Source organism: Pimephales promelas, chromosome 22 (assembly GCF_988280905.1).
Source record: "Pimephales promelas chromosome 22, fPimPro1.hap1.1, whole genome shotgun sequence".
Classification (NCBI taxonomy): domain Eukaryota; kingdom Metazoa; phylum Chordata; class Actinopteri; order Cypriniformes; family Leuciscidae; genus Pimephales; species Pimephales promelas.
Window position 1 is genome coordinate 21,008,517 of NC_142790.1, and position 26,768 is coordinate 21,035,284.

The following is a 26,768-nucleotide window of genomic DNA, read 5'->3' on the forward strand; positions in this document are numbered from 1 at the left end:
ACATAAGTGGGTTGCACGCTCCAGTGGTCCCTTCTACAAATAGAGGGGGGGTTAAAAAAAAAAGTCTATGCACCTCGCTTGGAGGTATAGCACTGGAGAGAAAATTGGTTTCCTTTGCTTAATGCTCCTTTGAACATATTCTCGCATGCCAACATGTTTAATACGGACTTGCTGCAAGAGGGGGGTCCTTGACGCGCGATGTTTAGAACAATTTGTTGGGCGTTATAGGAGCACTGATCCCCTCACGCCTCCCAACCCGTCTTCATTTCGGTCGTTTCCATCTTCACTGATCCTGCTTGTTTGTGGCGTCATAATGAAACGGATTAGCGTGGGTAAAACAAGGAAAAGAGAAATCTTTTCAGCGGCGCGCGCGATAAAGGAGAAAATTAATCCTTGAGGTAATTTCACGCGATTTGGTTCGACACCATGGACGGGTCAAATGGGCGAAAATGACTTCGTTTGAATGGAGCGCATTGATTGCCGTAATGGCATCGTTTCGCGCGTGAGATCCAACGGAGAGGGATTTGGGGAATTAAATAAGGAATTCGAAAGAAAGACTTTGATAAACTGCTTGTTACATCATTAATGAGAAAAGGACTTAACTGTGTTGGGCATGTACAGATGTTGCGTCCAATTTAGCACCTCTACAAGTTGTAAGGCCTACAACGGATGAGATGGCGGAATAATTACAAGGCGCTTTTTGTCAAGGGTTGGATAATAGAGCCGTCATGAATATCATCATCAGACTAAATAAAAATAAAACGTTATTTTGATTATTGTGGACATATATTATGCTCAATCATTTATAGCAAACTGAAACAAACAAAAAGTCTGTTTCCACAACATGTGTATAATTTAGCCTGTATGATTGCAGTTAGCCACAGCATTACACTGAAACTAATTGATTCATGTTTTAAAGTGGCCACTTAAAAACTTTTTTCTCCGGACTAACACTGAATAAGATAGGCTATTTCTAGAAACTCATTAAATCTAGCTGGTTTTGGTTGTAAAACTAGCTGATTTTTTTGTGTGTGTGTGTGTGAAATATTGTCTTTTCAAGCATTTAAAAAAATAAATAACAGATGCTATTTTTTGTGATCGACACTTTTCATTTTTAACACGATAAATGCCTATATTAAATTCGCATGATCAGTTGTAAATAATACAGAAGGGTTTGTTTCACCAGTTTCTTTTATTCCGACTTGTCCCTGCGCGTGACAGGGAAAACTCTGACTGAATAGCAAAACTTCCCGGTCTGGATTTCAAGTTCTCTACCGGTCAGACATAAATAATCATCTAAAAATCTAAAATTTGAATCAAACGAACAGAGGGTGAATCTACGAGAAACCATTCCTACAGCACTACAAGGAGAGCGTTTTCTCAAAACATCTTTTGAAATAAACTATTTTTTTTTTCATGTCATTTTGCCCCCCCTTCATTCATTTTAAAACAGAGCTATATATACAGGATACCCTTAACAGATCAGTAAACAGGCTAAAGTTAAAATTTTCACATTGTTCATCCTTAAAACAAACAGCATTTCTTTTTCATTATTTTTTCCTCCTAAATATATTTAACATAAGTGTTGAAAACAGAAAGTAAAGCTTAGGATTCATTCTCAGAAATTGGATTTACTTTGTCAATACTGAGGCCAAACTTGAACGGATATGGTTCAGGATGGGTAGCAGGTTGTGGCAGTTCCCTTTGGCATATTGACCCATCTCTGCTTCAGCACTGAGAGTAGACTGGGAAGAAATGATAGTTCTCGGTGTATTGCAGTGTAGTTCTTCTCTGTGTGGGTGTAAATGTGTCTTTTGCCACATTTGCTCCAGACCCAAAAGACTGGATTGATTTAATGACTTTACCAAGCACAGCTTTCCTAACTGACCCTCTGAGGTGCCTAAAATACACTCAGAATCTTTATGTTCAGGGTTTTGAAACATGTTTGATGCACTGTGTAAAATTTAGTGATGATGTCCAGTGGGCGGTTCTGTGAAGTGGCGATGACTCCAGAGTCGGATGGGTCTCCGGTGTGCTAGTGCTATATGGATTTGGTTGTGCTTTTTGTTGAGATGGTTTCTTTAATATTTTGTTGTGTTTTTAAGGAGAAGGATCAGCATACTTCCTTTCCTGCAGTGCCGGACGGCAGGATGTTCAGTTGGGTCAACTGGGCCGAATGTTCCTTTGCTTTGAGACGCAGCGCTGCAATGCTGGATGCCCTGCGGTCGGCGGCCATAGAGGATGAGGAAGATGGCGGGTCTGGCAGGTTTGCCGGCGGCTGCACGGGACCCTCCACTGGCGGTGCAGTTTGGCGCAAGAGAGCGGCGGCTGTGGAAGCACTGGTCAGAGGACCCATACTTGAGAAGAGTCTAAAGAGAAGAGAGCCAGTTCCTGTGATACAATGTACTGCACTCATAAACATGCTCACACCAATGATTATACAACACAATTTTAATCCTGAGTACAAAATAAGAGTCATATCCATTTTTATGTGTGATTATTATTGCTATATATTGCTATATACACAGTTCTTTATTGGCATATTTTTTCAAGAAGAACCTTTAGCCTCCATGGAAATTTTCCATTGCTCAAAAGCTTCTTTCTTAAAGGGATAGTTCGCCCAAAATGAAAATTCTGTCATCATTTACTCATCCTCACGTTGTTCCAAACCTGTTTACATTTCTTTCTTCATGCTGAACAGTAACCAAATGACAGTAACCAAACAGTTAACAGTGGATGGGCCCATTGACTTCCATGGTATGTATTCCCCAAACTATGGAAGTCAATTGGGCCCACAATCATTCTTCAAAATGTCTTATTTTGTGTTCAGCAGAAGAAAGAAATGTATACAGGTTTGGAAGAACTTGAGAGTAAATGATGACGGATTTTCATTTTTGGGTGAACTATCCCTTTAAAAGTTGTTTAGATTATTAAAATGTTTTCACACTAAGAAAAAAAAATAGTTTTAGAACTTTAAAAGATTCTTGGTTTTTCTATGACACATTTTTTCAAAACCTTTTTTTTTTAAGAGTGTAGTATAAGAACAATGATGACTTATTGCGAATTGTCTTTACCTTCCAAAAGTGGGTCCAATAAAGGCTGGATGCCTAAACATCGCTGTGCCCAGGAAGGTTCCTAGGCCGAGGGGTGTGGCGGGAGAGAGGCCGGAGCTGTTTGGGGGTGGAGCCAGGCCTGGGAATGCAGCAGCAGCAGCGGCCGCGGCAGTCCATGCTGACTCCAGAGCAGGGTGAGGGTGAGGTGGGAAAGGTCCTCCTTCTAGGTAGTGGCTCAGGGGGTGAGCGGCTGCCAGAGGCCCAGGAAAGGGCAGGCCCGAGGGGTGAGCCTGAACTCCTGCCTTTTCACGTTTCCTCCACTTTGCCCTTCGGTTTTGAAACCAAACCTGAGATTTGAGAAAGAAGTCCAAACTTTACTGTTGACTGCTGTAATGCAGCTAATTTGACTATGCTACTAAATTTGAAATCACAAACCAGCTCCCAAAAATGAAAATTCTGTCTTCATCACCCTCAAGTTATTGCAAACCTGTATGAGTTTCTTTCTTTCCGCAGAACACAAAGGGAGATATTTTGAACTATTGACATCACCATTGAGATCTATAGTATTTTTTTTCTACTATGGAAGTCAATGGTGCCAAACAACTGTTTGGTTCCCATCATTCTTCAAAATATCTTCCTTTGTGTCCAGCAGAAGAAAGAAACTCATACAGGTTTGCAACAACTTGAAAATGAGTAAATGATGACAGATCTTTCATTTTTGGGTGGAGTATCCCTTTAAATAGTTGGCCTTGAGAAGTTGAAAATTGTCCCTTCACATTTCAGATCCAGAGCCATTAATATTCCACCTGACAGCCTGCATGGTCGTTTAAGCATGAGCTTGTCGCTCTTGTTCATGTGCAATATTTGGTTCGCTTTAATGAGGTGACAAATAGGCTGGAAGTCAAGGGTAATTACATGGCCCTAAACTTACGGTCTGTTACCCTAACTTTGCTAATTAAAATCTAGTTCGGGTAGAGCAAAAAACAGGGTGGAGCTTGGTAATTAAGAGCCGTGTTAACAAAAGATGTCGGAACAGCATCCAATAACAATTAATGCACTTTAAATGAAATTCCTCTAAATGTGAGTTGCTTCCAAAAGGCTATTTAACTTTCCCACGATTCCCCCTCCTATCCTGCTAAACCCCACCAGGTTGTGCCACAAGAACATGACCTGCAGGCAGGGACTTCATAATGAAGGAAAGTGTCAACAGACGAACCAAAAGGGACCTTGGCCCCTCACACATGCTCCAAACCATTTCGCCATATTACGTGGCCCCTGGGGCATTTATTAGCTTTATCACCTCCTGATCGAGCCTGTTAAGTGATTTGTTCTCCCACATCTCCAAATTGACATCTGTTGTTTTACATGGCCAATAACCCTGGTAGCTTCCTCGTGTTTGCACTGTCTCTTTGGTTATGAGAGTTGGGCTTGAACATGCGAGCCACGCTTTGAATAGAGAAAGGAGGGGTGGCAAACACCCTTAATAGTCTCTCACTCGTTCCAAGTGCAAAGCATCGGATCAATGCCGGTCTATTGCAATCACAAAATGGGAAATCAAATAGCATTATCCCCCCTACCCCTCCCTCTCCCCCGCGCCGGCGATGAGAATTCAAACACCATTTTCTCCCTGGAATAGCAGTGTTTGCTCTCTCGCTAAGTGCGCTTTTATGAATCAGGGGCGTCTGTGTAATTGCCGCTAAAATGTTCGCTCTATTGTGTATAATAACTTTCGATAACAGGAAGGACCTTGCTATGACGTACAGGGTCATTTAACCAAGTTTACGATTGTCATTTTAAAATGAAATTAAAAATAGACCATTAGGTATATTGTCTTAACGCCAATAAGCAAATCGCAAGAATTCGCAGGCTCACATCATGTAGTTAATCTTTACCTTTAAAATGCCGAGAAGTTGTCATATTATAGGCTAGGTAATTTCTCTCAGATCGCTGCAATTTAAATCCTTTTAACGTCTGAATGAAGTTAAGGTTCTCATCTGTTTTAAAGCAGTAGGCTACACGTTAATATTATTGTGCATTTAAATTCGATCTATTTTGTGCTTAAAAAAGAAAGAAAAGTAAGCACTTACTTGCACGCGCGCTTCTGTCAGATCCAGCCTCATCGCGAGCTCCTCTCTGCAAAAGAAAATGTAGTTCATCAAAATGTGTGCAAGGGATTTTTATTTTTTTCAACCCCACAAACAACGTAAGAAAACAGATTTTACCTAAATTGTCGGAAACCTATGAAAGCAATTTAGGGCTGATGAGAATCGAACGGAAAACTTGTACGTGTTTCATAATGGGTTGTTTCGTTGGGAAAAGCTGACTGTAACTACATAATGATGGAAATAATGGCATCTAGACTATTATATGACAATTGCGCATTTACTGAAAATATACCTGGCTAAATTTATGACAATTATCTACCACGTCAATATAAACATCGATATTTCAAGATCAACAACGAACATTTTGTTTAAAGAACAACGGTCCTCGGGCAAATTTGTAGTTAGGCAGACTGATGTTTTTATATATATATATATATATATATATATATATATATATATATAGGCCTATATATATATATTTAATAGACATATTGATTATTTTTCTTTCATGCAAGTGACTACTAATAACGAATAAATGTGGGGCAAAATTTCAAAATTCAAAAACTAAATTCTTATCAATGTTCAGTTTTCGTCAACTATTATTTTCATTATCAATAAAAACATCAAATGTAGGCTACAGCAATATTTTATAATAAACTCAAATAATTGTATAGCCCATGCATAACTTTAGAACATAAATTAATATCAGTTAATAGGCCTACATCACATTCGTATTAAAATTAGACTTACTTTTATTATGGTATTTTATTTGAAACCATGTTAATTAGCCAATAATTCAGTTTGTCTTGTCGGTATTTTGTGCCTCACTTTTCTAATGCTGTTCCACAATTTGGCCTACATGAACACAAAAATAAGCCAATGAAAATCAAAATGGGCCCAAAACCCCTTTACCATCTTACAACAGTCACACTTTAAATAAACTTAATATTTATTTACACATTTGAGAGTGGCCTATGCTCTTTTAAGGCCCATATTAACTATCTGACCCATAGAGAATAATTTGAGTAACTCTCGTATAAGAATAAATTGTACAGGACATAAACGAGTATACATTTCAGTGATTATTCTCTCATATTGTACAGAATTGCACGCCGATTGTATTCCAGATTTAACGTTAGGCTACTAACCGGTAAATATTATTTTAACAAAGCAAATATAACAAAGCATTTTCAGAATATAAAGAATACATGCATCTTTTAAACGGACTATATATATATATATATATATATATATATATATATACACACACACAAATGTTTTGGTTCATGAATCCACACTTTTTTAATTTATCAATGTTTACATCATTAAATGTTTTCTAAATATATATATATAGGCTATATATATATATTGGGCTTTGTATTTTTTACATTTATATTTTCAAAATGTTCAAAATATAATTTAAATATTTACCTTAAATGTTTAGTTGGCCTATGTATTCGATTTAAAAAAAAAATGATTAGTGATGTTTCTCTCGATATAGCCTATGTATTTCGATTCGTGATGTTTGTTTTTCGATTAAAAGTAAATACAGATTAAACTAGGCTATATAAATTTGTTGTTTTTTTTTATAGATATGTTTTATATTTTTTAAAAAAAGTCTAACGCATCGTATTCATTAGCTACATGAATAGGCCTATTCTGTTTTCGTCAAAATATTTTAACACTCTGCTTAAACATCATCTTGCTTAATTTACGTGTTAAAGCGTGCGGTATACCTGGTGAACACATCAGGGTAGTGTGTTTTTTGGAAGGCCCTCTCCAGTTCCTCCAGCTGATAGCTGGTGAAGGTAGTCCTGTATCTTCTCTGCTTTCTTTTAAGCATCCCTTCCTCCGAGTCGCTGCCGGCCGATAGACACACACTGTCCTCTCCATCTTTTACATCCCCATCGTTGTGCATGCTCTCTTCATCCTTCGGAGACAGATTTGCGTCTCCGCACGCCTCCTCTTTGACAACATCCTCTTCAAACTTCAGAGTGCTGAGCTCCACCAGTTCCTGGGTCGTGTGCTCGGGACTCTGGCCTTCATCACTCTGGCTGAAGGGCGCGTTCTCCCTGTACGACTTGCTACGGCTGATGCTAACTTGTGGCGCGTGGCTGATTTTGAGACTCTCACAGGTTTGATCCAGCAGTCTCTCCCTCTCACCCTTCTCTAGGTGCTCGTGAAACCCCCTCCCGGAGTCCAGGTACTTCCCCCCAGGGCCGTATAGCCGGCGCAGTTTGGGCGGCAGGTTCATGTCCGAGTCAAACGAGTTCTCTTTCGAGGTAACTAGAAAAATAAAACAATATCACATTTTTTGTTAACTCAAAACAGTATATATATATATATATATATATATATATATATATATATATATATATATATATATATATATATATATAAAAAGAAGCATAATACGCACACTCCCCTGTTCAGCTTGTGGGGGTATACATATTATACACATGATAGAAATGTACGTTTTTGATACCATTTTGCTGCATACGGTTTTTTTTTTTTTTTTTTAAAGATTATTATATAGCTAGGGCTACGATAAAAAAAAATAGTTTCTTCAATACCCGACTGTATAGTGATGGTGTTACTATCAGATGGTATTTTGGTATATACCATGGTACTGAATGATTGCATGGCCAAAAACTTTTAATTTAAGTAAAAAAAAAAGGTTTTACTTCTTGGTTGGCAAAAGTATCCATTAAGAAGCCCAGAGGGCTCGTTTTCTTATAGCAATTGCGTAACCCACCTTTAAAACCTGTATTTTAACGAATGAAGCGTTTCAAGGCTGTTTCTTTGAATTTATTTTTTAATCAGAGAGGTTCTTAAAACTTTCAGGACTCTATTTTCACGCCCCAGAGGCGCTCCAAGCTGTTGCTTCTGACCAGGACCCAACTTCTGTACACATTTTATGAATGCTCCTGACTGACAAAACGTAAAACAGCACAACAGAAGTAGAAATAACGTTAAAGGGCTTACCTTCGGTTGACTGGTCGTGGTCCTGTCTGACGGGTGCTGGCAAACTTTGCGCTGCGAGTTGTCTGACTTTACACGGGCTTCTTCTGCCCAGTATACTGTCTATACAGTAGGAGGAAAGCACGGTGGGCGACTTGCTTTTACATTCGCTTCGGTCACGGCTCTCGTCGTCGTACTGACTACTCATGTTTGTATCGTCCAAGGTTGTGCTCGAGTGGGAGACTGTTACTCTCTCTCGCACTGTATCTGAAACGTCTCTCTTGCCTATTCCACCCTGGCCGCTAATGCTATATGCACTGATCCGCAGTAGCTCCGCTCTCCATTCTGTTGCATTGACGTGTAACGCAAATCTGATTGGCTCCCAAGGGAACAAGGGGGATCTTTATATATTTTTCTATTAAAGTTAAACAGTATGAACTCAGCGAATGTTGTGATGGATTACTGAAGTTACTGGATAAGCACCTCCACATTTAGACTGAAATTAGATTCATATAAAATAATAAATATAACGCTGGAGATTAAATCCTGAGGTTGTATGTATCTATTTACATTCACGTTTTGTATATTGTGATTCTGGATGTTTTGATTTTTAATCATAACTAATTTATTATTATTATTAATTATTATTATCATTATTTACAAATATCAAATATATACAAAATATATATGTGAATCACATGCCTATTAAAATACACTGTCATTTAAAAATTAGTTTCTATAAAAAAATTTTTTTAAAAAACATTAGCCTACTTTTTTCTATTAGTGTTCTATTATCTTGTGCTCTCTATTCCAAAAAAATTATATATATTTTTAGGAATTTTAATAATGGACAGAGTTTATAGGCTAAATATTGGTCTGTGTGTGTGTAGAATATTATTTTATACTCTCTGTGCCATAGTCAAAGCAACTCAAGGCCTGACCGTGTGTATCGCTCACCTGGACCCTCTGTGCGCATACGCAGCCTCATTGCTCCTCTCAGAGCGAAGCGATCAGATAGCCATAGATGATTGACTTAAAAAGTGAGGGTGGTGATAATAGGCCCCTGTTACAGGCACCTAGACTCCAGAAGACTGAAGAGACAGATTGAGAATGTAATTTTAAATGAAAGTCTATTTAACCTGCTGCGGATGGCATGACCCATCCGCAGCTCGCCGCTCAGACCCATCAATGTTAAAAGGATCATTTTCACAATTCAATCCCAAACTTGCAACGGAGCTGCAATTTACACTCTCCTCTTCATAGGTTATATGATTCTGCTCTGGTGAGATTAGGGTCGTGAGACTGTATGAGAATACCCTACTGATGATGTTTGGCTTTAATTGGACTTTGAAAAAAAAAAAATGCCCTTCAATATTCTTCATAAAACAACAGTAAAATCATGCACTGTTAGGACGAATTATTTTTTTCCCTCAAACTTCAGCATCATCTAAGCAGATCAACAGAACTGAGTAATGACAATAATAACAATATAAGACATTTCCCTCGTTCCCAAACAGGCGCGTAATGCAGACGGGTATTTAAAGTCGCTATGTAATTTGGGGGCACAATTTGATTCATTTATACGCGCTCTGTTATTAACCCAAGAAAAGAAATGTCAGGGACTATTACCGCCAGCAGGACATCCGCGCTTTGTTTAAATGCACTAATTACACGCACGCATCTGAAAAAAATGCGCAATTTTCCCATATTCAGTCCTGAGTCTATTTAGCGCTCTACGTGCGGGCAGGCAAGCTGTTAGTGGGTGCCAGTCAGTTTCACGCTCCTCTATTACCCGATACCACAGTGTGTCATATTTTCACAACAGCCTAACTTGATAATTTCTACAATCGTCTTCTGTTTTGCAAGGGTTTACATGGCCCATAATCCGTTGGGTTTTGGCTATACGCATGCAAACCACCCCCTGTTCCGATAACAAGAATATTTTCTCAAACTAAGTAGGCCTAACAGTAGGTGACACTTTACATAGTTTCGGTGATGTTATACCAACCGCTCAACAGCTGTGTCTAAATCCTTAATATAGGCTAGACTATCACTCCCACGTTTTCAAGCAGCGCCATCTCCTGGTGTTAACAAAAGCGCTCATGGGTAAAGCCAGTCAGTAGAGCAAAAACTAAACGAAAACTGCATGATGATGATTGACGCTATTTTAAATCATCAGTTGTAATTCATGTGGAAAGTTTCTGCCACATTTCGTTTTGATTATGGATAATCACGGATAACATAGTTGCGTATTAATTTAAAACATGTTTTCTTAAATCTATCTATCTATCTATCTATCTATCTATCTATCTATCTATCTATCTATCTATCTATCTATCTATCTCTATCTATCTATCTATCTATCTATCTATCTATCTATCTATCTATCTATCTATCTATCTATCTATCTATCTATCTATCTATCTATCTATCTATCTATCTAAAGTAAGTTCAGATTATTAATTAGTTAGGCTACTGCCTAGTGGTTCCTGTGTGGTTAGCGGCTCCGTATTGAATTTAGGAGCCACACTGATGACAGTTCTGCTCCAGAGGTGGTGTGTCTTCATTCCTGTTGCTGTGACTTAATTGGATGCTGCTCTGCTTGAAAGGGCGAACAAAAAGACGTGCTCTCAGACTCGCGCGTAAGCAAAGTTAATTAGCGGTTATTAACACCACGCATAATGAGAGCGCGAGGGAGTCAATTTAATGACTTTGTTAGTTTAAGTTTAGAATGACAGTCGATGATCGGAACAACAATAGCAATCTAGAACGCAATGATCATCTGTAATTTTCACCAGTAATACGCACTAATAAAAAACAAAAGGACTCTAATTTTGTTCATCTGACTCGATAATTTGAATTTATTTAAAAAATAGGGAGAGAAGGAGGAAGAGGAAAGACAACTCAAACACTTTAACCAAAGATTATCCTGTCATTGAAGTCACAAGTAAATAGGATCACAATTGTTTTATTGTTTGCATGCCAAATGATTATTGTTTAGCTATTTGGTGGGGTTCCAGAAAGATGCTTATGTGCAGAGTGAGCGATAAGTTGATATTGATCCATTTTGATAGGTTTTCCGGTGTTGTGCCGAATTCTGTGACTGTACTCAATTATGTGAGCATGGGCGCTTTAATCCTAATCCCAATCGGTTACACTTTATTTGGTTACACTTTATTTTAAGGTGTTATACAGTGTAATTAGAACCGAGTAGGCCTAATATTAATTAACATAGTCTACATTCTATAATTTTGGGATTTGGATTTGGTTGAGGGTTAGTTCGTTGCATGCAAATATGCATAATTTACGGTTATTTTATGGTAAGCATGTAACATGTAACAATGGAACTGTAAAATACATGACCATATTAAATTACATTTAATTGATTTAATTTGCAAAATTATGCGAGTCATTCATTAGGCAATAATCACAACAGTCTTCTAACAATAAGTCATTGTTGTGCACTTTAAGTTTTATCTAGTTTTGATATTGAATACAATTAGGTTACAGGTTTTCGATCGTCACCTTTTCTCGTAAACATATGGCCTATACTATACTACAATTTTTTCTCGGACCGGTCACCCGAAGTGTAGGAGCTGACTATTCAGTGGTTATTTATGACGCAAATAGCCTATAAAGAAGTTCTAAATAAAGTTGTTTTGATTTTTGCATGATCTTACGGCGAACGGCGAACTGTTGCTATAGTAACCTCCTCAGGCGATCGTGACTTCTGTTCGCTGGCTGTTATTTCGCTCAATCTGATTTAGCCTATAGCTAATCCAAGTTTTATTATTACAAAAACGTCACGTGGAAGCGCGATTTTAACATAACATATTTATACTTGTAAAGAATGCATTCAGGCCTTTTTGATGCTGGATAGACCCCATCTCCCCTCTAATATTACCGTGCAGAGATCATTCAGTTGAGATCAGTCCCCATTTGGTAGTTTGTCAAGTTTTCAATTTTTGCGCATCATTTCATAAATCTGAATGCATTTTTTTGTAGATTACAGGAGACTGTGAGTTCTCCTCTGCATTCTTATCGATTTGTGGAACGCGAAGCGTGGAATGGCTTCTTTAATAATGCATTTGGGTTGAAAGGTCACAAATATGAGTTGGAACAATTTTGCGGCTCCGATCGTATTATCGTTTAGGTCTGAAGAAGTTCACAGGGGCTTCTGCACTTAGCAATTATTTATTTTATATAGGCTATATTTTTAGTTTTTGCCTGAAAAGAGAGTTCGTGTGCGCTGATGATCGATGATCGACAATGATGAATTGTCCACAAAAATAAATGTGACTTGACTTGACTTGATGATCTAAAGAGGCTCTTGCCCTTTATTGATTGCTTCTTGGAAAGAATATGAATGTCTAAATTCAAGAATGACAATCCTTTATTAAGTTAATCAAAGTAATACATGCAAATTATTCTTCTTCTCCTATGAGCTTATTAAAACCTCTCCCCTTGAATTTGAAGAAGTCCATTTATTCAGTTAGCGTCAATAACGCGCGCAAATATCGCCATGCAAATGAAAGTTGATTAGAGTGAATTAGAGACTTAGCTGCTATCTGACCTTGTCTGAGTTTTATGTAAATTTTGTAAAAACGACACAAGGAAATTAATGACATTTAGACATTCGTATAAAAGAAGTAATCAAGAGGTTTTCAACGGGAAGAAAAAATCTCTTTCGTTTTATCATGAGCCGGAGAACATCACAGAAGGTCATGTAGTCTAAGTTGGAAAAATATTGTACCATACCATCTTGACACATATGAGGTCATGGGTCAATGATACGAATTTATTTTTATCCCAATCAATTGAGTTATTCAGAAATAAAAATAATTTCATATATACATTTCTTGCTATAGCCTACATAGCCTATCTTCAGTAGGCTATGACGAACATCTTTTTATTTTATGAATCAAAATTATTATTTTTGTGAAGCTTTAAGTAAAATATATAGCCTATGCTATGTTGTAGGCTAGGCTTATGTGAGATTGTAAAACGGAAGAAAAAAAAAGTCTTATTAAAAGGTAGACATTCTTCATAAAAGAAATGTTGGCAGAAGTAGGCAGTTCATTAATTTATTCAACCATTTGTTTAAAATACCACTTATATTTGAAGAACTTTTTGTCTGCCAAATTATTTAAAGAGGAATCATATGCAAGAAGTTAATTTGTTATGTAAAATGACCTATTTAGACTCCACTTATTTTTATTTTTGAGGGAAAAAAAGTGTACACTCAGTTTACTTTTGCACTTTTTTGTAGCCTACTCGTTTTACTTTTTATTTGATAGGTTACACCACAAGACATTTTTAGAGACATTTGCTTAAAATTGAATGTAGTGCCAAAATGTTCCAACTGTTTTGATAAATGGCCAGTGGCTAATACCAAATATGTTGTATTGGTTCTACTGACATCTAGTGGACTGGTAAAGCATCAGAGGAAAATTGGAAAAACCCCAAAACTGGCCTTGCACCGAGGCTAAAACTTAGCAAAAAAAATGTGCTAGCCTATAATTCATCAAGGCCCATGAGATGTTGATAACGCACCAAACATGATGTCTTGGGGTATAGTTAATGAGGTCTGTGGATACTTATAGGGGGATAATCCACAGCAGTTCATCAGTGACTTCATCTCAAATGAAATTAGCTTCCTGTGTGGCGTTGAGATGGCTTCTCTGGAGTTCAGCTGTGATGGTAATGGCTGCTGTGACAAACTCTCCTCTGGCTCAGTCCAGCTCCGTCCCTGTCTCCAGTCACTGCCTCCGCACGAAGCCAGTTATTCTATTCCCCTCTTTCTTTTTCTCCTTCAGAATTCTAGCTCTCATAGTTATGTTTGTTTTGCTCCCCTGTAGCTGGCAGATTGGAAGTGGTCAGGGGTGGCTGACTGTGATAAAAGGGGATATTTCGCTGTGTTTGTGTGCCTGCGATAGCCAGAGATGTGTATGTGTGAAAAGGCCAAGAATTTTATATGAATCTATCAGAGGGCATCATTAGTAGAAGTCGACTGCTCTCCAAGCCCTCCAGACCAATTTAGTGGGAGAGACAAAAACCTTTTGAGCTCTGAACCGCACGATGGGGAGCCGAGTGAAGCCATGCAATCTATATTGGATTTCTTACTTCTCCATTTCTTGGTGCTTGGAGTCCCTGTGGTTAGGAAGTAGTAACAGTAAATTCGGTCTGTCCCTTGGGCTCATGGAGAGCTCTCACCCCTGTTTGCGACAACAGGAATTTAACAGGGTCAAAAAGCCACAGTGGACATGTGATGGTGGTCATCCACTTTTTTGTTTCATTCTCATCTCAATTCATTGTTTTCTTCTAAACGCAAATGCAGATTTCCTCCTTGAGCTTAGAATGATGAGTTTGAGGCAACTCGCGTGGCTGCATGGTGTTGTTGGTGCATTTGCAATCAGATATTACCTGGATCCATGCTGTTCTTTGATATTAGGGCCCACATCTGAACCATTACAGCTCTAGCTCAACTTGTGCGATGTTATACTTAATGCATCTATAAAAGTGAATTTTTGTCCAAACAAACACACACAGATGCATTTCCACATAATTCCTTAAATAAGTTTTCTGAGCAACCAGCTCCAACAACTGCCAATGTGATTTTCAACACAAGTAATTATGTTTTTGCATATACCCAACCCCCCCTTAAAAAAAAAAAAAAAAAATCTTTATAACTAAGCGATTCAAAAGCAATTTTCTCTGTGGGAAGAGAATGTAATTTGCTATTCAGTGACATTCTGATGTGTAAAAAACCAGAAGCCGGTGGTAAAAGGTATCTCTAAAGTCTGTGTACAGTGCATTAATGGGCATAACCGGGGGAGGAGGGGAGAGATGTCAGGGAGGGCACCATTTAATGACTCCAGAATAATCCCTCTCTCATTAGTGAAGGCTCTGAGGATCCACCGGGGCTTGAACTGGTTGAGCGTGGCATGCCGCTACAGTCTTTATCTTCATATTAAACCATTTGCATAACATTACAGCCACTGGAGAGACTCCCTTAACAAGGCCAGTTGCTCTTCATTTTAAAAGGGGACAGTGGGTGTCTCAGCAAATCTATTCGGCGGTAAGTGGAACTACTGCCGGTGCAAATGCAGCGGGAGGTGAGAGAGATCAGGATGCAGCATTTTGAAGCATATTTATCATACGCTTGCTCATGCATCAGGCTCGGTTTGGGGTTGTTCCAAAAAAAAAAAATTCATACACACTAGCTGTACCATCTATCCTGAATTGTCACGATTTACGGATCGCCTTAAATCGTCCTGTGATTGTGAATTGCTCTGAACGGAATGTGTGGGGGACTGATTTCAAGTCCATCAACATGTAGTTTGTCCAGGGGGGGAGAACATCAAGGCTATATTGCAGAAAATACTCTTGCTCATCTGTGCACCTATCATGGGCCATTTTTGTCACTCTATTGCCTGTGGAAGAACGTGGCTTACTTTAAGAAAGACTAGGGGGAGAGAGAGAGAAAAAGGCGTGACAAAATTAAAATCAGTCATTTTTTCCCTGAGGAGCAGATCAATTTCCGCAGACTGGGTCGAGATATTTTCCGGCATTAGTCTTTCTCGACTTGAGCACAGCACCTAAACGGCCTGCCAGCGGGAGTCTCGGCACAGCTGCACGCTTCAGTGGAGAACAGTTACTTCTGCCGCTCTGAGTTTATTTGCGCCTCACCATGAGAATTGCCATAATTTACCCCACCAACACATCACCTCCCCAAAAGATGAGAGAAAAGGGAATAGTGTGTGGAATGAAAGAGGCAAATTGATTCGACGTGATATTGTTTTCTGTTTTTTATTACGCCTATTCATTTTCTCAGAAAGAAATGCACAATTGGACCCGTGCCCGAGTTCGGTGTCATACTGTGGAACTTACACACAAAACCCTGTTGGCTATGTTTAAATTATGGAAACAACTACAGCATTTGAATAGCTCTGGCCTACTCAAAGTGCAGTGCGAAGCACGTACAACGTACAGATTTCCAGTATAGACTTGTGACCTCTTCTTAAAAAAGCATACATTTATGTTATAATCTAATATTTTCTACACAAAAGAGACGGTGTTGACATGTTATGGTTGTGACAGTAGCAGTGCCCAAATATATGAACAAGTTTAAGAGAAAATAGCAAAATTACGGGAGCTTGAGTGATCTTGAAGCATGCAGTAAAGCTGAAGGTTTGAAAATAGGGTCCTCAGAAATGTAGTTGACCTTGTAGTTTTATTGCTTTTTATAAATATCTGACGGTGGTGACGAATATGTGGGACACATTTTGAACAAACACAAAATAATAGTAAATATTGTTCAAAACTCACTGTTTGTAGTTTTTAATACATATTACAATGTACTCTTTCGTGTGGTAAATATATTATTCAATTCAATTATTCCTTTTTGTTTTTTTTAATCAATTTGAAATGATTATCTCCTATCCGAGGACACCTGATTTTGTGGGCAATGGGCCAACATATAATCATTAAATTAATAAAAATGAAAAATAAACATATAAAAGAACCTTACATATGTGCAAAGGACCCCCTGATTATAAACTTGATTCTTTTCATTCATGAAAATGTTAATTAATTTACAACAGAATTAGTACTTTTTTTAATGGGACATGTTTTTGCCAAAGTTTCAAGTTTCAGTGGCCTACGTGCATTTGTAAAAGGACTGAGAAATGGACTTTACGATCTTGCCTGCCTGACATTTGCTGAACCTATGCCAGGGCAGGGGTCATTCTTTGAACGATTTGTGTACATTAAACCTCGCCTCCCTCTTCAACGTTGCCCAAATCTCGGGTTGCGTCACGAGTCGTGTCTGAGTCTAATTAAAACCATATTGAGAAAAACGTAAATACGACCGAAGTTCCTCCCTCGGTCCTCTGCAGGGAGAGAGCGCTGACTCGGTACGAGCGGATTCAAGGGACGGAAGATCTTCTGTGTCATTTGTGAAAAGTTGCAGTTCATTTCGAAAAGTTTAAATATTACTAGGCTATCAGCATATAACGCACATGGCTGGTCTAAAGGTAAGTGCACGTTGGATTATACATTTAGCCTACATACCCTAGTATCGCCTAATCCAGTTTTATTTATCGGCTTTATCCAGTAATTTAAGATCTTTTTTTCATACATTTTTTTTTTTACACACACATATTCTAGTCTATATACCAAACATAAAACTGCTTGGTTTTTATGTTTTGCTGGAGACTCACTTCACAAGCACATCCTCTGACTATGGTGATGTCCGAATCTTTATTTTGAGTCGAATCTTTTCAATGATTCGCTAAAAATGATTCAAAAACCCGGTTTGTGCTTCGTTTCCTAACATTTAGCCATACGTAGATCGGTAGAAACCTAAAGAAAAGGCTACATGAATTTCTGTTTTGTTTAATGGAAATGGAAATATTAAAGTTACTTTATTGTTTTATGAGCTGAATTGTAGAACTAATCAACAAACTTAACTGCAATACATTTCATTACAACAAACATCATAATTAATAAAACTTGGGAATAAATATATCGCTCAACTAGTTGTATGAACTGGTTAGTTGAAGCAAATTGAAGAGAACCGATTCGAATGTAATTGATTCAAATAACACTGCTGCATGAGGAGGATCTGGAGGGCGTTCCAACCTGACCAATCAGATCACTGGAATCTGCAGCTGCCCAGATGAGGTTAATCACTGCTCCACTGTAAAGCTGTAGGCTACAGGTTTATGAATGCTTTTCAGATTATTTGTTTTATAGAACAAAGGCCTAATGTCAAGATTTTAGCATAGTCTACCAAAAGTGGGCTCTTGATGATGTCAATTGTCTTCTTGTAGGCAAGAATGTAAACAACTGACCGATAAAGAAAAAATGCCGGTGTTTTCAGTTGAAATCTTATATAATTATTGTTTATCATCATATTTTACCCCTCAATATGTTATGTTGTCAGTTAGCCTATTCAATCTTATTTGAAATCTTTAAGAGCTGCTCTGAACACATCTGCAAATGCATCATGACTAAGCACATTTGTTGTCGCTCACTCGTCATAGGATGGAGGAGATACTGGGATGGTTCTACACAGCTTTATTTGCCATTACTATACTTATTAATCACCTTTTGCCATCTAGATCATTCTACAAATAAAATTAACTTACCCTAGTCAAATAACTGTGTTGCAGTACATGAGTGGTTTTGGCAATGAATTTGCCTCTGAAGACCCTCGCTGTCCAGGATCTCTACCTGAGGGACAGGTAATACCAAAACCAAAATCACCTGCCTGACTTATAAACATTGCACATCAAATGCTCAGTTTACATTATTGTCTTATAGAACAATCCACAAGTGTGTCCATATGGCCTATACGCTGAGCAACTCTCTGGATCTGCCTTCACTTGCCCACGGTCGACCAATAAGCGAAGGTATATGTTATGTAGCTTAGAAAAATGTCAGTTTGTAACATAACAGTCCAATCTAAACTCTTAAGATTTGTAAGAACTGAGCATAGCACACTAATGTTTTTTATAGCTGGCTGTACCGCATTTTACCGTCTGTGCGCCACAAACCTTTCACTCCGATGAGCTGTGGAGATCTCACAGAGAACTGGAATGAAGTGGAGCCTGACCCCAACCAGCTACGATGGAAGCCGTTTAACATCCCCAAAACTTCAGAGAAAAAAGTGGATTTTATATCGGTAAAAGATTTCATTCTTACACATACTGTCCTTCATATTTTAATACTCTTCGGTCCCAACATTAATTTGATATTTTTAGGGTCTACATACTGTCTGTGGAGCTGGAGACTCAAAATCTCGTAATGGAATCGCCATCCACATGTACACCTGTAACACTTCAATGACTGACAGGTCAGTTTGAATTGGATTCAACTCATCAATGATTTAAAGGGAATGACCTTAAAGGGATAATTCACCCCAAAATGAAAATTATGTCATAATTACTCACCCTTCATGTCATTCCAAACCTGTAAGAATTTCGCTCCTCTTTGGAACACATCTGAGAGCTTTCTGTCCCTCCATAGACAGCTTTGTAAACAAAAAGTTTACAAAGAGATCAAAACTAATCTGTAGGAATTGAGAGGTTTAGTCCAAATGTTCTAAAGAGACATGATCGCTTTATATGATGAACAGATTAAAGTAAGGCTTTTATTCACATAAACACAACTCACAGATCTGTTGTGGTAAACGGAAGCTCAAGCATGATCGCTTACGTACGAGGACCAATGCGGTTCATTCTCATGTTATGCAACACGTTAGAGCTTCTAAATTTAATTTTAACCCTTTAATTTTTGGGTGAACTATCCCTTTAATTCTTTGTTCATTATGTTATTTGTAAGATGGTTCTTTTTTCTTTTCATAGATGTTTCCAAAATGCAGATGGGGATCTTCTTATTGGTCAGCTTGTGGTCTTATTCATTGCCATTTTTTCCCATTATTATTATTATTTTTTATCTTTCTGGATTAATAGTTTATATCGATGCATTTAAAAGTGATTTTGTTGTAATGTCTTTTAATTAACACTGCAATCTGTGTGTTCAGTACCTCAACAAGGTGAAATCCTGATTACTACAGAGTTTGGGAAGATGATGGTGGAGCCCAATGAGATTTGTGTCATTCAGGTGCCACTCGAATACCTATATCTAATATTTCGTAATCGGTATAACTTTTAAATGTTTTTATGCTCACCAAGGCTGCATTTATTTTATCTAAAGTAAGTGAAAACAATGATATTGTGAAATATTATTAGAGTTTAACAAAACTGTATTAATGTACTACCCTACCGTTTATGTTTTTGTTCTCTTATTTTACAATTTAAAATAACTTATATTTTGCCAACATTTTAAATGTAATTCATTCTTGTGATGCTATAAGCTTAATTTTCAGCATCATTATTCCAGTCTTCAGTGTCACATGATCCTTTAGAAATCATTTTAATATGCTGATTTAGTGCTCAAGAAACATTCATTATTAATATTCAAAACAGTTGTGCTGCCTAATATACATGTTACATATGATATTAAATTTCTCAAGGATTCATTGTTGAAAGGAAATCTGAAAAGAATAGAATTTATTTTAGATATACTTTTTTGTATCAATGTAATCTTTATTGTCTAAATAAAAGTAATTTCTTAAAAAAAAGAAAATCGTACTCAACCCAGACATTTGAATGGTAGAGTGCGTTCATTTGCATTCAATATTCTGATGAACAACAAATTATTTATGTTTTTTTTTTTTTTTTTTTTTTTTTAGCAAGGGATGCGTTTTAGTGTTGATGTGTCTGGAGAGACCAGGGGATACATTCTAGAGGTTTTTGGAGCTCATTTTGAGCTGCCTGACCTGGGTCCTATTGGTATGTACAACACAATTTCTTATTTAATGCGTCTGAATAATATATTTATTTCATTGGCTGCTGGGAAAAGTCCATTAATTTGGTTCTACAATGCAGGGGCTAATGGACTGGCTAACCCCAGGGACTTCCAAACGCCTGTGGCTTGGTACGAGGACCGTACTGTAGCTACCGGTTACACCATTGTCAACAAGTACCAGGGAAAGCTCTTTTCATGTCAACAGGTATGAAATTATCGTGTCATTAGTAATTTCCATTACTCACACTGCTGCATCAATAAAGCACTGAATATTTATGGATTGCACACAATCTCTACAATCCATGGTGGATATGTTTTTAATAAGATCAAGATAGCATTCATTTTGCACTGAATTTATTTCCCCGTGTCCTGTCGAGTGAATAATTGACTTTCTACATCTGTCAGGAGCAAATTAGAGAAAGAAAAAGTAGCATCAAAGCAGTATCAACATTGTATCGAACAAAAAAAAAAAAATGCAGTTAGAGCACATCTATACATTGAAACAGACAGGTCCCATTATCTATACTTGGTTTAAATGGTTTACAGTCTTGAAGGAGAAGGTACTGCCTTATCCTGTTGTTTTGTCCTCCAACTGAGAGCTAAAATTGCTTAAATTAGCTTATTATTTGCTTGACTGGGAAAATATGTTTGTTTTGTGTGTATGAGTTTGTTTTTTTCTTCGTTTTAATAGAGTCTGGTAGAGTTATCCCAAGAACTGTTATGCCTGTGAGATTACAAACCTTGGGGTCCCAGAAACCCCAGGGTGCACAGAGAGTGTCTTTGTGTGACTGAATGTAACAGCAAAAACAGCCGTGTTCTTGTTTGAGTCGCTGGATTTGTGTTTGTGTGTACAGCTGATGCTTTACCTGGATGCGTGCACGCGTGTGTTTGTACATGTGGGTGGGTTGAAACAACAGGGGGGCCATGAGGGTCAGGACAGCAGGCAGTCTTTCTTTAATGAATTATATTGATTTTGCAAGCAGCATTCAAAACCTGCCTGCAGTGCTGCAACATTATCAAGCGAAGGGTGTATACAATTGCGTTTTTTAACGAAGACATTGTTTCGCCCTGTAACCTACTATTTCAAGTGCAAGTGCAGAGCAACGTTTTATTGAGGATATTGATCGTAGGGTCTCGGTATTTTGAGTTTGACATCAGTAGCCTATTGATTAAATACTCAAAGCCAACATAAATTAACAATGTGGTTTAATATTACTTGCAGTACCCATGTTTTTGTCATTTTAATTGTGTTCTAATAGGACTTTTCACCATTTAATGTGGTGGCGTGGCATGGAAACTACACACCGTACAAATACAAGCTGGAGAACTTCATGGCCGTCAACTGTGTAGCGTTTGATCACGCTGTGAGTAGCCTAATTTGCTTTATTTGAAGTCTGAAAGGGATAGTTCACCCATTTTTGAAAAAAAAATTGGCATCACCGAGTTCACACTGCACGATTTTTAAAGTAGCCGGTCATTGTTCTTTTCACACTGTGTGACTATCTGGGGTAACATTCAGTTGCTGGTGTGTGCACACTTCACGATGGGTCGGCAACAGGTTTTACACTCCATGACAAAAGACAAAAGAATCACAGACAACTTCTATCTGGTCCGCAAACTACGTTTCACAACCAAACACAAAATAACGCAAGATCACACGTGCTAAATTGTTATTAAAAAATGATAGGCTGAAAGAAGATTGAGATCAAAATTGTCTGCGTTGATTTGCAGCAAAAAGGAGAAAAGAAAAAAAACAGCTTATGCAGGAGGAAATGGTTGGGGACTCACGGGGAGCAAGGATTGTGTGTTCTGCAAAGAGAGTTGGGGGTAAATAAATAATTTTGCAATTTGCTGCAGGTCAAGCACATGTTTTTGCTTTGTTTCTGTTCGTTATATAATTGTAAATATATCTCTATCTGGTGGTCTATAACTCCTCCTCGAACATCCCGCTGTCCTTGCTCTCTCATTGGCTGCAGCAGGTAATCATCACCGATATGTAGTTTTCAGCCAAAACACTTTCAAACAGCAGGATTTTAAATCTCCGACACCTCCACATATTTAGCATGCCAAATATCTCACTCTGTGATTCAGAATCGTGTCTTTGATAAATTCACACTGCGTGATTGTCACTGATTGTGAACGAGCACCGATGTGCCTATGATTTCGAGATAGTCCTCACTGCAGAACATGAAATCCACGGGGAGGAGTCGGATCCAGATCCAACTCCTCCCACCCTACATATACCTAACCCTACCCAGCTCCACCCCCTGATCCCTAAACCCACCCCTAAACCTACCCAGCTCCATCCGTGATCTATGGTGATCCCTAAACCCACCCAACTCCACCCCTTAGATCTGGATCCGACTGGATCTTGTGTACTGCAATGAGGTGCTACTACTGATGATTTCGGGCATTTGTCGGCTATCGACCGTAACCTGTCGGCATTCGAAATTCGGGCCTAAAATCGTTCAGTTTGAACTCGGCATTAGGCTACCCACCCTCATGTTTTTCCAAAGCTGTATAAGTTTCTTTCTTCTGTTGAACAAAAACAAGATATTTTAAAGAATGTTGGTAACCAGACAGTTAACTAGCCACTGACTTCATAGTTAGGGTGACCATATTTTGATTACCAAAAACCAGGACACTCGGCCCGGCAAACAGATGGGCCTACTCAAATGATACTCGAAGTTTAACTTACTCAAAGATACCTTATTAATTTCAATACATTTAAAGTAGGTTATGCCTCCTCTGTATGGATAGAAAATTGTTATATTGTTATTTGAAAAGAGGACTTGTCCTCCTGGGAAAACAGGACAGTTGGTCACCCTATTCATAGTAGCCTAGTAACGTTAGGGAGGGGAGGGGGGGGGGGGGGATACCGTGTGAGTCAAAGTCAATGACCATCAACTGCTTGGTTACCAGCATTATTTAAAATATCCGTTTGTGATATAAACATAAACAATAAAAAATAAACTCCTACAGGTTTAGAACAACCTGAGAGAGAGTAAGTGATGACATTTACAAAATCAACACATTTGCACTCTCAATCAAATTAACGTTACCTGACTGTTTATTCCCAGGATCCCTCGATTTTTACCGTTTTGACAGCCAAGTCCACTCGCCCAGGTGTGGCCATTGCAGATTTTGTGATCTTTCCCCCTCGCTGGGGTGTAGCTGACCGTACCTTTCGCCCCCCCTACTACCATAGTAAGTCAGCACTGTTGACCACGTACTACTTGTATTGGAACCAAGTGAAGTTTTAAGCGGTTGATGAGCGCCTTCTATCTGTGCTAAAAGGGAACTGCATGAGCGAGTTTATGGGATTAATCAAAGGCCACTATGAAGCAAAGGAAGAGGGTTTCCAGCCTGGAGGAGCCAGTCTCCACAGCATAATGACTCCACATGGCCCTGATGTCGACTGTTTTGAGAAGAACAGCACAGCTCTTCTTGAACCAGAGCGAGTTGCTGAGGGCACTATGGTAATGTTTAGATGTTTTGTTTTATAATGCATCATGTAAAAGGCCAGATCAGATTTTAAACAATGCTGTATCCAACAGGCATTCATGTTTGAGTCATCCTTCAGCATGGCCGTGACCAAGTGGGGATTGGACACCTGTCAACGTCTAGATAAGAACTACTATAAATGCTGGGAGACATTAAAGAGTCACTTCAATCCAAACTGGAAACCCAGCAGCAAATAAAACATGACGTACATGGTGTAGCCTTCAATCAGGTCATGGGGTCTATACGAGCCCAATCGACTTTTACTTAATAAAAAAGGTTCCCTTCATCTTAGTGGAATAAGATTTTGTGATATATTATCTATCTATACACAAACTAAAACTGGGCTTGATTCAGTTGTTCTGAAAATATGTAAAAAAATGTTTACACTTCTGGTCTTCAGGGTCCCCACACTTGAATGAATGGGAAATGTGAAAAAAACAAAACAACTAAATATATTTTCTACATATGTCAAAAAAAAAAACAACAACAAAAAACAGAATAAATCTGACATTTTTTACACAAAAATGAAGGCCTAGTACTAGAGCATAAATGCAATGCATCATAAAAAAAATAATATTTCAAATGCAAGCTAATGGTGTAGTTGAGGAATTGTGTGGTATATGGATACAAAAGTACTTTATTTTTCCAAAAACACAGCATTAATGAATAGATGAGAAGTAAACAAAACAAAATGATATATTATTTGTATGATTAAAAATGTATATTTTTTGAACAAATAATCAATTGTTGGGGTCGTATAGACCCCGAAGCCCAGAAGTGTAAACAGGAAACAAAGACCATTTGAAGGATAAACTCGAGGGAATGCCAGTCATCATAATATTTTATTTGCCTGACATGTCGATCAGTGGTTCACAATGGCTTTAACACTACATAAGAGGTTTCACAATAAAACCTGCTATTGGAATATAACCAATAAAACCAAATTAAATGACAAAAATACAGTGTGATTTCTTATTATTTGTCAATAAAGGTGATAAAACAAGTTTCAACAATAAAGTATTTTATTTAGTATATAATTACAAGTACTATTTATAATAAGCAGTGAAATCAGAAAATTCTTTTAGGATGACAGCTTATAGGGGCGCTCATAGGTTCCTGCCTTTATCTTGGCCTCCCTTTTGTCCTGAAAAGATAGGAGGAAAAAAAATAATATAAACTTTGTAATTGTCAATAAGCATAATTCATACATTGATGTGTATTTCAACTCACCCTGTCTGTCTTAAAGACAAAGTACAAGACGAAGAGAGGTAAAACTCCAAACAAGCCACCCATCAATGATGTTCTACCAGTTGCTCTGAAGTTGGAATAGACGTGATTTCCGCGCGCATATATCCACCTAGTAAGAGCAGGATCCTCCTACGAATAAAACACATGGGAGTTTATCACCTGGTTTCAAACACGTCAGGTTACCTGCTGTCTGCTGAACGTTTCAATAATGCAATTGTCAGTATTTTAAATAATACTTTGGCAAACAACACACTTAGGATGACGAATGTGATTTTTCTACGTAAAGACAAGTGAAACTGGAGGACCAAAACAAGCTGACAGCATTAATAACTACTAGCCAGGGAGCATTGAAGGTCACTCACTTAGGGTTCAATATTTAAAAACCGATGCTTCTAAAACCGGAATGTGTATTAAATAAATATTTATAATGACACAATAAAATGATACGTTTGTTACCATATGCAATCAAATCGATATAGATTCATTGTAACCGTTTTACTCGATGCTAATGTTTTTAAACTGCTCTGGGGTTCGTCTTACAATAAGCTCTTGCCGATGAGGATTGTTTAGCTGCAACAGATACTGCCTCTTCAGTCGTGAACGCAGAGCCAGTCTAGCCTCCTCAGCCCGCCGGTACTCAGGTGAAAGATTGTAATATTCGGCTGGATCTAATGTTTTTGGCCGTGTAGCCAAAGGAGCCTCTTTGTAGTCCGCCATGACTGCGAACGGCGAACAACACGCCCCGACAAAAAAGGAAAAATCTGATTGGCTGCCGTCACATTCAGGAGTCTCGCGGTATTTCAGAACATCTCGCTTATAGTTTTTGTAAATGTTTTTAATTAGATTTTTACATTTTCTGTTTTGGGTCATTCTTCATTTGTGGTGGCAAGTGGTGTCCCTCTACTTTACAACAGTTGAAATGAACTTAAGTTTAAATACCAATAAATTATAAAATGTTTTCATTTTTGTATTCTGTTGGATAAACACGATTTGTGCACTATTAATAGATAATTTTTTAGTTTTAAAATACATATTTAATTGAGTTTGAGAGATTGCATTTCATGGAATTTAATTACAACAATATAACATTTTTAACAAAAAAAGTGGTTATATTATGAATATAGGGCTAGTTTTTTATTTAACATGTACAATTTTAACAAATTGTTTTAAAAATACATATTTTGTATTATTCACGAAAAAAGTAGTGTTCCCCAAATTCATGTCTGTGGTGTTACATCAATGGATGTCAGAAAAGGGGGAAGGCTGTTTGGACTACTTCCTGTGTGTAAAGGTCATGGCAGGTGCTGGTTGATGGATCTGAGGGGTGCATGGTGAGTACATTTTTTCTTATAAATTTTTTAAAAGTTAGCTAAATTCCTGACAATTTCATGTGTCGCACTTTATTTGTGTCTGTGGTGTTATGTTGATAACTTGGAGATTTTACATATTTTAATAAAATATTTTTATAAATGCATACTTACTAATATTTCTAGAATGTCCTCTGATCTTGAAATCATCATGA

At 37.8% G+C, this 26,768-nt stretch overlaps 3 protein-coding genes across 3 annotated transcripts; 1 reads left to right on the forward strand and 2 right to left on the reverse strand.

Annotated features, from left to right (window-relative positions):
- Positions 1 to 1,173: 1,173 nt before the first annotated feature.
- On the reverse strand, positions 1,174 to 8,732 carry arxa (aristaless related homeobox a). The gene is made up of 5 exons (XM_039684458.2): positions 8,144 to 8,732; positions 6,895 to 7,444; positions 5,141 to 5,186; positions 3,075 to 3,400; positions 1,174 to 2,369 (listed from the first exon to the last, which is right to left on the reverse strand). Exons 1-5 carry the CDS (start codon positions 8,325 to 8,327, stop codon positions 2,114 to 2,116), a joined length of 1,362 nt encoding a protein of 453 aa, XP_039540392.2. The 5' UTR covers positions 8,328 to 8,732; the 3' UTR covers positions 1,174 to 2,113.
- An 8,222-nt stretch (positions 8,733 to 16,954) lies between these two features.
- On the forward strand, positions 16,955 to 24,284 carry hgd (homogentisate 1,2-dioxygenase). Its single transcript, XM_039685124.2, has 13 exons — positions 16,955 to 17,154; positions 18,295 to 18,366; positions 18,446 to 18,534; positions 18,641 to 18,806; positions 18,886 to 18,977; positions 19,489 to 19,523; positions 19,668 to 19,747; positions 20,379 to 20,478; positions 20,575 to 20,699; positions 21,754 to 21,858; positions 23,575 to 23,701; positions 23,792 to 23,973; positions 24,052 to 24,284. The coding sequence occupies exons 1-13, from the start codon at positions 17,140 to 17,142 to the stop codon at positions 24,193 to 24,195; spliced, it is 1,332 nt and encodes a 443-aa protein (XP_039541058.2). The 5' UTR covers positions 16,955 to 17,139; the 3' UTR covers positions 24,196 to 24,284.
- A 718-nt stretch (positions 24,285 to 25,002) lies between these two features.
- Positions 25,003 to 26,001, reverse strand: ndufb4 (NADH:ubiquinone oxidoreductase subunit B4). The gene is made up of 3 exons (XM_039684460.2): positions 25,787 to 26,001; positions 25,229 to 25,375; positions 25,003 to 25,142 (listed from the first exon to the last, which is right to left on the reverse strand). Exons 1-3 carry the CDS (start codon positions 25,961 to 25,963, stop codon positions 25,080 to 25,082), a joined length of 387 nt encoding a protein of 128 aa, XP_039540394.1. The 5' UTR covers positions 25,964 to 26,001; the 3' UTR covers positions 25,003 to 25,079.
- Between the last annotated feature and the right edge of the window lie 767 nt (positions 26,002 to 26,768).